Below are 13,539 nucleotides of genomic sequence, written 5' to 3' on the forward strand. Positions count from 1 at the left end.
TGTTCTTCAGTCTTGTCGCTTTCCGAACTATTAAGACTCAATGGGGAGAAAAACCTTTCGTCTCGTTTGTGAGAAGTGTTTATCGATGGCAGAGAATGAAGATTGTAAAAATTTGATAAAGGAAAGGATTTATCGGTGAGAATTGTGATTTTGAAAAATATGAATTTTTCTATTAGGTGTTCGAAGGCCAATTTCCTTTCAATTTTATCTAAGGTGTCGAAAGAACGAAATGGAATCTGCGATTTATACACGCAGTGAAATTCATTCAATGGTTAAGTCTGCTAAAGTTTAGGCCGTGTCATGCACCACTTCTTTGCATTCGCTGAGGTTCTTTCCTGCAAATCTCGACTTTGAAATTATTTTGCTTAAACTATTTCCGAACTTGATATCATTAGAGCGTCCTCAAATTCTTTATATTCGTCTTAAACACATCTAACACCTGCTCGAAACACCTTATTTTCAGATGCTTTTTTCTTTATTATTGTTGTGTTTGATCTTATGGTTCCGGGACCTCTTCAATCGAAGAAAGATCACTTCTGTAAAGTCTTACTGCAAATTGTTTTACGCCGCCATTAACTTGAAGTTCTTTATTCCGCTGTTCTAACGCAGGTGCGGTGGTTGTTCTTACAGTGAAAACTTCACCCCGGAAAATGAAAAGAGATCTGAAATTGTCGTTAATAACCTCTGTTTCCCTGATGTCATTCAAGCAGGCTCTGCACATTTCACAAATCCGCCCCCAGATATTTTTTACTCCGGCTCGAAAATCCCTCTTACGGATGGAGTAAATTATGGGGTTACACCCAGTGTTAGCTAAAAAGATACAGTTCACCACAATTATTGCCTCAGCTGGAAATTTGCTGCTCTCGATGTGAAGACGATATAGACCAGCGAACCAGTAAGGAACATAACAAACCAGAAAAGCCGAGATGATAATGGTAACATCAACAGCTGCCTTCCGCTCGTTAAACCTCCTTGCTGCATTTCGCGGTTGGCTTTCGGAATCTGAAAAACATCCTAACTGGACCGCAGCTATTGCGTTTGCGTGCAAATTGTTTGCCGTCTTTAAAACTGATCGGTTCAGAAAAAAGATCACGAGAAAGGGCAAGAGAAGAGAAGTCACGGCGAAAATACTGATGAATATTTTGGAAGTGGTGTTGTTTACGGACCATCTATGTTCGCAGACGAACACTTCAGGGTTATATGTATATAGTAACTCTCCCCAACCGAGTAACGGACCAACGGAGAATGGTACCGGGATCAGCCAGATGAGAGCCAGAGACAGCACCCTGCACTTAGTTATCTTACCATTGTATGTCAAAGGAGATTTGACAATGGCCTTGTATCGCTCATAAGATACAGCTATCAGATGAAGAAGTGTATTTAGATATAAGCATCTCCCAAAGAAGGGATTGAGATAACACAGAGTCTCGCCAAACGGCCATCTTTCTACTGCTGTGCTTGTTATTCGGGGAGAGTTGACCAGGATTAAGCAGAGCGTGTCTGAAACTGTTAGGCTGGCGAGATAAATACAACGCATCACATGAAGTTTTTTCTCCAAGACGACCGTGGCTATCACCAGTAAATTTCCAGAGAGACCGATGGCGTTTAAAAGAGAATGAACCACTACCATGATTTGAAGGAAAACCATCCTGTTGACAAATACTGTCGAGTAAGACGTCAAGGGGTTCTTGTTTTTGGTTTGGCGTGTCCGAAAAAACGTCAAAAAAAGAACTTTTGTCTCTCAGTTCATGTTATACCCACGCTCTTACTTTGGACGCGATCTTTTCTGCTATCAGTTGTCTAAAAGAGATTATTGAAAGTAGTTATGAAAAAGAAAGCATTTATACAGGCCCAAGTGGTCCATGGGGCCGGCGCTTAACTCCGGTTTCGTTTAGCATGAAGCGGCTAGGAGTATTTCTACTCCCCCCTGGATGGGATGCTAGTCCATCGCAGGGTTACCCCCAGCTTATTTGCTGGTACCCATTTGTACACCTGGGTGAAGAGAAGCACTGTAAGAGTGAGGTGTCTTGCCTAAGAACACAACAAAATGACCCCGGCCAGGGCTCGAGCTCGGACCACTCGATTCGGAGTCGAGCGCACTAATCATGAGGCCATCGCACCTCTTAGAGTTAAGAAAAACAAACTTGAAAATAGAAGGAAAAAAAACAACTGTTTTTCCACGGGTTTCTTGGCGGATTTTTCATTGTACTACCTGGTTCATAATCTACTTTCCTGAGCCATCAACAAATTCTAATGAGTGAAGAAATCGTCTCATTTTAATTCAATTCAACATTAATAGGCCAGAAACACAGCCGTTCACAGTTAAAAATGGATTACGAGATCTTTACAAATGAGAAAATTTATTAGGCCATGAAAAAAAAAATTAATAAATAAATAAAAAAATAGAAAAGTGTGGTGAGATTGCCCAAGTCGAAGACCAAACTTACCGGTTACCGATTGAATATCATTTCTGTCCAGAAGTTGATTTTAAAAATATAGATAATTCCAAAAAATCCTCCGTCATGCGTTAAAAGAAATTATCCACCCACAAAAACATCGATCGGACAGCTGAATTTCTGACGGCAGGATAGTATTTATCCAAATCATCGCAGTGTTTCAGTCTCCTTTGGCGTCATCGGTCTTCCGGGACATTTACCAATGACGGCACCGGTTTTCTTGGAGAAAAGATATCATGTGATGCGGTATGTTCATCTCCCCAGCCTCGCAGTTTCACACTCTGCTTTATTATAGTTAGCTCGTTGCGAGTAACAAGGACAGCGCTTAAAGGAAACCTCAAAAATCAAAATGGAGAATTAAGGGGAGGAGATTAGAATGCAACAGAGCCTTAGAGGCTCAGCATCTCTCCCCCCCCCCCCCCCCCCCCACACGGCTATGAACAATAAATAATAACTAGTCCCATATAAGAGTTTGAGTGTTGGCCTCACTTACAGGCACTCTCCCCAGTCTTCTGGGCTCGCGTCGAAAGATATCGAAGCTGGGCTGTTGAGGTCAAATTAAATGACATCGCATTTGATTAAAAAACAAACAAACAAACAAAAGATAAAAATAATCAATTTTTTTTTGGTTTCCTACTAGAGAACGTTAAGGGCCTGCAGTTCGTAAGTGATTTAACTTTCTCTATGAGAATGAATTTTAACATGACCATGTTGAATTTGCTATCAAGTTCGTGCTGGTGCAGTTTGAAAGGATGGATGAACCACAACTTGTTTTTCGGAAAGTAGACAAACCAGAAAAACCTGCTATCAGTGACTCGCGGGTCACCTTTGCGTACATCTCCTGGAATATAGTAGCCCGGGAGTCGACCGATATTGTCTTTTTTTTCCAGGAAACGAATCATAGTTGGAATGGCAATTTCCAGAAAAACTTTTCTTTCGTAGAAAATCTCTGAAAGTATTGAAAATGCTTTGGCGTGTTTGTAAGGAATGTACAGAATATCAGAGCGGCCACTGAAACATCTTAACGTCCCGTTACTGTTCTTAAAGAGAGCGCTTATATGATATTTTACGTTGAGTTTTTTCGGCCCCGAGTTCATGTTCGCCACGTCTTCGCAAGCTCTTCGGCAATTGTTCAAGCCGTACGGAGATATCCACCAGTACCAGTTACTGTTCGCGGGCTCATAAATAGGCGTAGAACCAAACGAGAACGAAGATTCCCAAATTTTTCCTCTGTCAAAATCCAGGAAATTCCAATAATTAAGTATGACGTCATCGTTTATATAAAAATACCCCTTATATCCCGGATGTTCCCTTATTGCCCTACCAAGACACTCATATCCTAAAATACCTCTGTAAACATCGACAATTAAAATTCCAGAACGTGTTGTATTATGAGGAGGACCGCAGAATAACAAATGAGGAAAAGCTGGTCTGTAAAGAGCCGCTAGATGAGGAATACTGTCATAAAGTGGATAGTTGTAAGCAATAACGAGTAAAATTTCTTTAAAGGCATCCTTTAAGCAAGGGCTGTCGTTCTCCATATTCATTCGAGGGCTTTCATTTGATAGTACTTTGCTAAAAGATCGTTGACTGCTCGATTGTTCCATGTTACGACTTCTTGTGCAATTGTAACCTGACATATAAGAAGGAAAAAATAAACGAGACAGGTTTTTTTTCTCAGATCTGCAACTCGATGTACGGAAACTTTATAATGGTGCACTGTCGTTTCAAACAACGCGGAGCCTTCGCACTTTAATCCCCTAACTCCCAGAAGGGATTAACATGTAACTTCTCCCTGTAAAATTCATACATTCTCCAGCAAACAGGTAAAGAGAATATTCAAACATTAACGTCTTGTAACTAATTGAAAGGGAAATGTACAACAGCTAGAGGAGAGAATTAATGATCAGATCGTGGGAGCCAAAAGGTTAGGATAACTTTCACAAACTGGTGCAAATTATTCACTTAAAAATCTATTAGGATTATATTTGAGATGATACGTTTTACACAGTCCGATAAGAAACCTGAACTCGAAAGAATGGGAAAAGGGAAGCTGATTCGGATATTTTTTTTTAAGGACATGATTTGGAGTTTCTAGGCATTTTCCAATACTAATTATGTAAGGCTGTAGACAGTTCGAAAATTGCTAGATCTTTTACATCATGTACACCACAGCATTTCTCTATGTCTAATGTCTTAACCATGGAATGAAGTTTCTGCACTACCATTGACTTTGTGGTGGCTAAATGCCTCTGCATGACAATTCCCTTACCTGAGTAAATTGCCAAAATAACCATAGCAACAGTGCATGCAAGACATAACGGCAATCGTCTCAGGAGAAATCCTTGAACAGGAATGCAACATGCGGTGTGAAGCATTCCTCTGAATGGAAAAACAAACCCAAACAACATGAAAAGTTTAAAATCACCTCTCAGAAAAATATGATAAATTTGCATCTGGGAATAACAGTGAATCTTGTGGTCAGATCCTTCGAAGGAGGGCAGCCAGCATATACCGACTGTAGCCTTCAAAGGACTGTGGAGATTTCAAAACCGAACTAATTAGGTCTTGACTCTGACAATGAATTCCCATACTGATTTGTACTCCTGAGCTGAGACAAGTGGAGCATTGAGTCTCCTTTCACTTAAGAGTCGTTTCTAAGAACAAAGCAGAACTCCCGCTTACAGTTCGAACCCAGACCTCTCGGTCTGGAGTCCTTAATACCAACTAGCATTAGGTTTGAGGCTAACACACATAACACGATACTAATAGATCATAGATACAAAGAAGATCTCCTGCTATTTACAACCAAAATTGAATCAAACCGTTAATCGCGACCAGAAAATTCAAAGCGATCGGCTCAATGATAGCTTGGTTCAAATTTCGTTGAAAGACACTCAGTTTCAATACTAGAATTAAAAGTTGTCTTAAAATATGGTGAACTCTCCAAAAACACTTGTGACTGTAGTTTGCGTACATACCTCAAAAATTTCTCGCTAAATTCCAGTAGAAAAGTTAGATTCCATCTATGTGATTTGAAAATAATTTTTCATGACTGGTTTGAATCCAAAGTGACCTGTTGCACTACCCACAAGGTTTCTGGTGGCTTTGCTCTTAAACCGAAATGCAGGTAGGGAATGCAGGTGGTCGATTGTCCGCCATTGTCTATACTTTGCCAATTTTGCCTCATTAAGACGATTTATTTTATCGTAGGGAAGTACTTATTTAAATTCCAGAGATGATAAAAACCTATTTTCTCCTTACAATGCCGATGCGTCATTTGACCAACTGGTTGTGAGAGTGGAGAAACTAAATGATTAGTTAGTGGGGTTGATACCTTGATTTAAAATCAAATTGTCTGAACTTAACACAAATAATTTCCACTGCGAGATTCTCCGTGTCCTCAACCTTCTCTTTGTATAAATATGAGCCCTCGATACTGTTGAGCAGTTCGTAAACCTTTGAATCTTTTCAATACATCTCGAATAGTCAAACTATTAGTAATCGACTGAACATCTTGATTTCATAGTGAGGAAGTTCATTGTTCAAAAAACTTCTCCCTGAAAATATCATAGCAAAATAACTTATACTACTGAAGATGAAGTCATCCTAAATTGATTTTATCAACAGATCTAAATAAGAGTAGCATAATATACACCTCATTTAGGTCTATTTCTGAAATATTGTTAGCTCAGACAACACTTGCTAAACTAAACTTTGTGATTTTGTCAAATAAAGGTTGTTTTTATGATTGCTGTTATAATTTCCTATGTAATATTTACTAGTCTCAATTTTCAACGCCATTTTGAAGCTCGATCTACTGAAACAGAGCTGGAAATGAAGTCGCGCTCAGAAAGTAATTAGTATCCATTTTTTTAAAATTTACTTACCTGTCAAATCGTGCTTCTTATGTAAACGGAAGTCAAACAGCGTTTAAATAGAGTTCTCTGGAAAATCAATTTCCTCCCGAAATGAGTAGTGGTGCTGCATTTCTTAACCAATGGACAAAAACGAACTTTCGTTTACATTAATTTAACAGCTTCGATTGCCTTCTCGTTGGCCTCTTTAGCAAAGCCTCATTGATCAATGCTCTTCCCTTATTAAAACAATTTTGATTTCATCACGCTTAAGTCCGTTTTTGTCTTCTCGGGTTTAAACACGAGGATCTCTCTCTCCCTCTTTCTGATATGATTAAATGTCTTAGTTGATTTTCTCATTAATAATGGTAATTGAACTGAGTGGAGTGCAATTTGGGCTGAAATCATACGCGTGATTCCAAAATTGAACGAGCGCGCAGCGCGAGTTCGATTTGAAATCACAAGTATGATTTCAGACCAAAATTGCACAACACGAGGTTCAATTACCACTTTATTACATCCGTTTTGAAATCGCCCAAATACAGGACTTGGTCAGTTCAAATATTTTATTAATACAATACTGAGCTGGTTTGAAATTAAATTCATCCATTTTTTGGGAGGAAAAAATAAGAGTTTTGGAAACAAAAGTTGCAAAATTTGCCATATGATACTCCATGTCTTTCATCTTCCTGCAATATGATCGGTTACTTTAAACAAGCCTTGAAGTCTGATTGGTTGTTTTGTTTTTAGTGTAGCCTCCTCACTGGCTGGGGAAAAGATGCGATTTAAAGCAAAAAATGGTGCAATTTGTGAATAAATCGCACCAATTAGAGCCAATCAGATTACAGGGACCATAAGTGATTTCAAAATGGGTGTAATAAAGAAGATTATAAAATGCGATTCTGATCACCAACTCTGATCTTTTCCTTTCACGAGACTAGAACAGTCGATATTGATGTTAGTATTTAATAAGCGATCTGAATGTAAATTTTCAATATAGACGACAATTAGAGTTGAGATGATATTCCTTGACTGGGAAAAAACCTTAATTTTCTCTTTCATATGTCTACAATTCAGAACTTTTCAATGGTATTTTCTCAGAATTTAACTCAATGCATTCTCAGGCTTTTACACTCCTCGCGATTTTCGCATGTTTCATTCCAGCGAAGAAAAAGAAAAAGCACAAAATACCAAGCTATTGATCAAATTTCACAATCGCCTTAAACAATGTCAACATAAGCTATGTTAAACGTGGCTGCCAAAGTTTTGAAACATATGCTTACGATACGGTAAGGCAAAGGTACTATCAATTTTCAGAGAGATGCTGCAAGTAATTTTACCGCGATATCTAAATAAAGCTTTCAAAATTTAGATCAGGCTAGGATTGAAGCCAGACAAATTTTTTAATTGAACAGTTTTCCCCTTTTGCAATCAGTGATAGTTGTAAGCCTTTGTAAAATGTGACAAAAACTGTTTAATAGCTGCTCTTAAAGGTAAACAAATCTCGATAAATCGAGCTTTCAGCTGCAAACATTTGTGCTGAAATTTTATGAGTTCAGTCAGTGTACGTACTCGAATTTTTCACCTGGCTCCATAAAGAAAAAAAAAAGTTAATAGCCGCAATAGCGATGTTTAATGTTGTACACATAAGCAGAAATAGGTGAAATATCTTTTTATTAAAAAAAAAAAAAACTATGTTTGGTTTACCCATGTTTGGTGGAATTGTCGCCAACGATTCCTTGGTCTACATCTGAAAAGATAACTTTGTTTGACAGCCAATGTTGCGCAAATTTGACGGAAAAGTTTACATCTTCAAGGATAATAGCTGACATTAAATTGAAATAGCTGTGTTTTTTTTATTGGAACAGAAATATCTCGGTTTTAAATTGTCATTGAATTGACTTGAGAAGTGAAGTCAAAATCTCTTAAAACTGATCATTCTTGTTTCGAAAACAAAAGAATCCCTTAAAGCCTGCAAATATGTCAGCTGACTTTACTAGAAGATGGATGAATGTTTAAATTGTACAAAGTTAAATTCACAGCTCCGTTGGAGGACGCCCGACGTCTCTTCAAAAAAATTGCTTTCATTGCCTGCCTAAATTTAGGAAGTCGCCAAGCGTAGATAAACGGATCAATGAGGAACTTGAGAAATAGAGTCGTGTCTATAGTAATATTCGCCATTGTAGCCTTGATTTGTGCTTCGTAAGTCTCTGGTCTCCAGTAAAGCGTCAAATACCACATAACAGTCACAGGAACGACAAAAATCAGTAGACATGTAGCAAGAAGTAAGCTTACCACAACAAAATGTTTCTGGTCTCGTTTTCTTCGATATTCCGAAGTGCCATCGATCTGCCACGGAGATAAACGAGCAACTTGACGACGGTACGAAATGTGTAGCGCAAAATACGAGAGGAGGACGAGAAAATTTGTGAAGGACAGATTAAAAAATACATCTATCTTTTGGATAATTTTCTCTGGAATGCCCAGTAAAAACGAGCAGGAGAATAGCAGCGAGTAAACCCATATAACGCAAACGCAAGCTACCACCCTTTTCGTCGTAACAAGCTGTTTGTGGCGGTGTGGAAACGTAATCGCAATAAACTGCATCCAAGAGAGAGACAAAATTGTTAGACAAGACACGTTCATTGTTATACCAGACAGGAAACCAGCCAGTTTTAAAGTGCGGTTGTAATCTTCGTCGTTGAATGTATCTTTGTAGAGTTTAAAGTAAAAATACGCAAATAGTGGATCCACTGCGATTCCGGTGAAAAAATCCGCCAGAGCTAATCCGAAGATGAAAACGTTTGGAGGATGACGAAATGTCTTGAATGGGTCTTCATAAAGGACTACCAACAGTGCACAGTTCGAAAGAGTCGTCAGAACTGACAGACAACAAAGATAGAAAGCGGAGATAAGGCAAATGACAAAAAAGCGATTGCGGAGAATTTCAACTTCGCGGTTCAACAGGCCAGTGGACATTTGTGTTTCGTTTAGCGAGTAATTCATAGAGGAACTCATGGTGAAATGTATGGCCAATTCTGCCATCTTTTCTGTATATCTTCTGATATAAAGTTGGATCAGTTACAGGAATACAAGAAATCAGGCTGCACGAAGTTACAATGGTTGCAATTTGAGTACAAAATGATGATGATGTCTTTTATATCGTAATCATAAATGGATTCATTTGAAATTGTTCAAATATGACTGGCTCTATGCGTCAAATAGGATTTCATTTTTCTATTAAAAATGAAGTCAGCAAATAACACATTGTCTTGGTTTGTTTGATGTGTGTGATGCAGTGACGTTTGAATTAGCAATGACGTCCGAGACACCATTTTTCAGCTTGATAGCTACTGTCAATTCATAACTGTGTAATTTCCTCAACAATGAAAGTTAAATATCGTATGTCGAGAAATACCAGCGGCTTTCAAAGTACTAAGAATGTCATCTTCACCTGATTTATTCATTTGAAAAACTTTACGCTTGGATCCTTTCTCAAACTTTTTTAATACGCATGATAGAAATATATGACATGCAGTATAAACATCATTCCGAGCAAAATTTTGAATATATATAAAAATATCTGTTTGTCCTTCGAATCATTATTTCGTGCAATTATGCGCGAAATGATCATGCATTCATCTGTTCATCTGTTCATTCAAACAGTCATTCATTTATTCACTAATTCATTCATTCATTTGTTCGTTCGTTCAAGTAATAGTGAAGCCCTAATAATCAGAATACCCATTATGAAATATTTTGATTTTTCAAATTAGGCATAATTTAGTTGTTCCTATAATCACACCAAAACAAATATATCAAATTAAAAGTTCACCTCAGGCTAGGCGATTGCTTTCGTAACTGATCGACAAGGAAATTATACTAAGTAAGAAAAACGTGTTGAATTAGCTGGGCTTGTTTAGTGTCAATAGATATCATAATTTATATCACGGAGTTATCAGTTGAATTGTAGTGATAATTAACGTAACTTTCATTTATCCTCGAGCATCAGTCATTTGCTGAGCTGTCTGTATTTTTTTAAATCATCGATGAAGCTAAATATAAATAGTCGATCGATTTCGTGCAGACATCGTTCAGCTGTGGTTTTGCCTCTTCTTTTCCTTAAAAATTTTCAAAAGAGAAATAAGGAAATGATGGTTTTTGTATTTGTACCTTTGATATTTATCTTTCATTCATCTCCCTATCGACAGTTTCTGAGACGTTAGAATTCCAATGACAGAGCCTTAAAAGACGATCGTCAACGAGTCAATTTGCCAGCGGAGGCGAGTTGACTCCTAGCAGTGGCGAGGTTGGTGGTGGCTCGTTTGTCGTGATGGCGAGTTGACCGTAAACCGTGTCAACAAATCCTCGTCCTAGAGCTCTACCTTCTTCGCCCTACCGCTGACTCCAAACCCGCTGCGTCATTTCTGAACTTCCCGCCATCATGTGGCACCATCTTTGAGATTCCTGCTTCCCCGTATCTATAAAACACAACTTCAAAATGCCTGCTCACTTTAGAGCCGTAGACAACGCGGTCGAGAAAGTTCGGAAAGTGAAGGAATATGTAGATAATGGCTTGGGTGTAACTTTAGATGTAGCGCTGGACTTGGAAGAAGTTAGTAAAGACAACGAGCTGGTGAAAGAGTTGGAAGATACGATGCTGCAGTATGTTAGCATGGAGAGAGAGATGGACCAGTGCATGAAAGCTGTCGAGCTAGCGAAGGAGGAGTTTAATCGAAAGTATGATGTAAATAGGTGAGACTGTATGAAGCCAATTTACTCTTTATTCCTAGGATAAATGCTGACCTTGTTTACAGACCGATGTTTTGCTTGTGAAATTATATTCAGTGCTGTGGATATCATTTGTACAGCCATTAGCATTGTTTTTTATCACAAAGATTCATTTCATTTGTTGAAAATCTTATGGCTGTTACTTTTAGCTGTGCAAGCAAATTTATTGTATTTACCTGTACTGAACTGACCCAAAGCCTTATTCATTCCCAGTGATGATACTCCAAACATTGAAGATATCTTCAAAGAAAAGTTGAGTTCTCTTGAAAAGAACAGCAAAGTTTCCGATCTTGATTCTCACCCCAAGGTGAAAGAATTCAGGGAGAAATTATGGAACATTCATCATCAGGGGGAACCTATGCCTCAGACAAACACACAGCCAGGAACACAGGATGAAGATATTATAATGTCACAGGTATAAAAAAAATATCTCCAGGGTATTTAATAGTTTAACTTATTTTAAGGGTGATTATTTTTCAAATTGCCTTGAGGAAGAACACCAATAATGAGCAAAATATCCATCCCTATAATACGCTAGACCATGGAAAAGGGATTTATCATTCCACATTTATTTCATTTTCTAGAGTTTTGGTTTGTTGTTTTCAAACTTCATCCTAAGGCATCATCTGAGTATCATATTGGTCACATGAGGTGTCTGTGAAAGACAAAAAATATTATTTTATGACACCCATTTTACAATGGGAGGTTGCCAAAAGGTAACTTTTTTAAAAGATAAGCAATGAGAACTTGTTCAACAATCAAGATCTTCTTAAGTTATGAATCATTTTCATTATTCTTGTGATATTAATGTTTGATACAGGGATAATATTGTAAGGAAAAAATTAGACGCCAGTTGCCCTTAGAGTCGCATGGTTTCAAGCTCAGTTTGTCAATATGCATGTCACTCTTGCCTAAGGAGACCTTTTCAGGATTATTTTCATACAGATAATCAGACTAAGTGCTTTAACATGTTAACTATATTATGGAGTATTTCAAGTCTTTTCATTTTATTTCCAGGCACCTGTAGAACAAACAAAGTGTCCACTGACTTTGAAAGATATGGTCAAACCAATGAAAAGTAAAATATGTGGACATAACTATGAACAAGATGCAATTTTTCAGCACATTAGCAGAGGGAGGGGTAGAGCTAAGTGTCCAGTCTGTGGACAGCTTCTCACCAAAGCTGACCTCGAACACAATGCTGTACTGCAGCATGCCATAAAGCGAAAAAATAGGAGAAAGTAAATTATAGTGAAAAAATAGGAGAAAATAAATTATATGTATATTCTTGTTCTTAGGAGTTAATTTTAGTTAAAAAGTAAATGCTGTGTTGTTAGAAAGTGTAGATATCTGTTACTGTTATGAGGAATACTTGTAGTTTTAAGACACTTGCATACTGTTATGTTTTTCTATGAATGCTTGTTCATGGCAAAAACAAGGAAAAATTGAATTGTTTTCATGTGATGATATTCTGATATTTGATATTAATATTAAGTAAGGAGTGGCATATTGTAAATGAAAATGACAAAGTTCTTTAAAGTCGTGTGTTTGTGAATGTTTGTAATTCTATTCTTGGAAACACATATTTGTATATTTGCCATTTTATGAACTGTAAATCTAATACAATAGGTATGCTTCACATAACTTGACTTGAGGAAATTCATTATTTGCTTCTGTTGTGACAGAAATCTCTTGTAAGGTTCAGGAATTTTGTGAAGTTCTGGGTGAACTATAATTTGATCATGACAGTTCCCAGTATCATGAATAATGTTTTATATCTTTTTTGAGCTCTTTTATAAGACAATGTTAACATTGTTTTTTCTCACAATGTTTAAAGCTGATTTTACTTGAACCCAAGAGATAAATGGATGTATAGATGAGGAAGGATGCTTGAAATTTGTACATGTGATGTTGTCTTCTTATTTTCCACATAATATCTCTTAGTTGGTGTATTTTTTTGAATGATTTGCATGGCAAAGTTGCTGTTGATATCAAAAGCAACTATGTTTCTTTTTATGTCACTCCGTTCTTTGAAAAATTCCATCAAGAAATCTTGCGGTGGCTTGAATGATTATTATTATAATCTACCTGTGCAGGTCAGTTTAGAGCAAGGTATGTCACAGTACTCTAGAATTAAGAGCTCTCTCAAATCAACTTTATGATATTTACTTAGGCTGACACCTCCTGATATATGATCATTAAGCCTATTTTTTTTTTACTGTACCAGAAGGTTCTGAATTCTCTTGAAGAATTGGCCTCAAATCTATAAAAGTTGATCAATTTATTGAATATTAATAATATGATGTAAAAATGAAGACTTTTACTAAGGAGAATAAATACACTTTCTTTTAATACGACAATTAAGGTTGGGTGTCCTTGAGGGAAATTGAAGTTCATCAATCTGGTATGAACTTTCAAAGATTAAGAGAAGTATA

General features: G+C 37.3%; 4 protein-coding genes across 4 annotated transcripts; 1 reads left to right on the forward strand and 3 right to left on the reverse strand.

Annotated features, from left to right (window-relative positions):
- Positions 1 to 496: 496 nt before the first annotated feature.
- LOC113669710 (octopamine receptor beta-2R) lies at positions 497 to 1,690 on the reverse strand. Its single transcript, XM_027185786.2, has one exon. The coding sequence runs from the start codon at positions 1,646 to 1,648 to the stop codon at positions 497 to 499; it is 1,152 nt and encodes a 383-aa protein (XP_027041587.2). The 5' UTR covers positions 1,649 to 1,690.
- Positions 1,691 to 2,258: 568 nt separating this feature from the next.
- Positions 2,259 to 5,556, reverse strand: LOC113669731 (uncharacterized). The gene is made up of 3 exons (XM_027185807.2): positions 5,438 to 5,556; positions 4,729 to 4,838; positions 2,259 to 4,089 (listed from the first exon to the last, which is right to left on the reverse strand). Exons 2-3 carry the CDS (start codon positions 4,832 to 4,834, stop codon positions 3,071 to 3,073), a joined length of 1,125 nt encoding a protein of 374 aa, XP_027041608.2. The 5' UTR covers positions 4,835 to 4,838; positions 5,438 to 5,556; the 3' UTR covers positions 2,259 to 3,070.
- A 2,414-nt stretch (positions 5,557 to 7,970) lies between these two features.
- On the reverse strand, positions 7,971 to 9,570 carry LOC113669734 (galanin receptor 2a-like). The gene has a single exon (XM_027185809.2). It carries the CDS (start codon positions 9,356 to 9,358, stop codon positions 8,297 to 8,299), a length of 1,062 nt encoding a protein of 353 aa, XP_027041610.2. The 5' UTR covers positions 9,359 to 9,570; the 3' UTR covers positions 7,971 to 8,296.
- Positions 9,571 to 10,358: 788 nt separating this feature from the next.
- On the forward strand, positions 10,359 to 13,464 carry LOC113669715 (E3 SUMO-protein ligase NSE2). The gene is made up of 3 exons (XM_027185792.2): positions 10,359 to 11,068; positions 11,318 to 11,519; positions 12,122 to 13,464. Exons 1-3 carry the CDS (start codon positions 10,815 to 10,817, stop codon positions 12,347 to 12,349), a joined length of 684 nt encoding a protein of 227 aa, XP_027041593.2. The 5' UTR covers positions 10,359 to 10,814; the 3' UTR covers positions 12,350 to 13,464.
- The last annotated feature ends 75 nt before the right edge of the window (positions 13,465 to 13,539 follow it).

This window comes from Pocillopora damicornis, chromosome 1, assembly GCF_964200805.1.
Source record: "Pocillopora damicornis chromosome 1, jaPocDami1.2, whole genome shotgun sequence".
Lineage (NCBI taxonomy): Eukaryota > Metazoa > Cnidaria > Anthozoa > Scleractinia > Pocilloporidae > Pocillopora > Pocillopora damicornis.

What these genes read in the sequence shown, in the direction of transcription:
- LOC113669710 (XM_027185786.2), bottom strand. Translation starts at nt 1,648, where the DNA reads ATGGTTTTCCTTCAAATCATGGTAGTGGTTCATTCTCTTTTAAACGCC.
- LOC113669731 (XM_027185807.2), bottom strand. Translation starts at nt 4,834, where the DNA reads ATGCTTCACACCGCATGTTGCATTCCTGTTCAAGGATTTCTCCTGAGA. An exon ending in TATTTTGGCAATTTACTCAG is followed by an intron (nt 4,090 to 4,728) that starts GTAAGGGAATTG and finishes CTTATATGTCAG; the next exon opens with GTTACAATTGCACAAGAAGT.
- LOC113669734 (XM_027185809.2), bottom strand. Translation starts at nt 9,358, where the DNA reads ATGGCAGAATTGGCCATACATTTCACCATGAGTTCCTCTATGAATTAC.
- LOC113669715 (XM_027185792.2), top strand. Translation starts at nt 10,815, where the DNA reads ATGCCTGCTCACTTTAGAGCCGTAGACAACGCGGTCGAGAAAGTTCGG. An exon ending in CGAAAGTATGATGTAAATAG is followed by an intron (nt 11,069 to 11,317) that starts GTGAGACTGTAT and finishes ATTCATTCCCAG; the next exon opens with TGATGATACTCCAAACATTG. An exon ending in AAGATATTATAATGTCACAG is followed by an intron (nt 11,520 to 12,121) that starts GTATAAAAAAAA and finishes TTTTATTTCCAG; the next exon opens with GCACCTGTAGAACAAACAAA.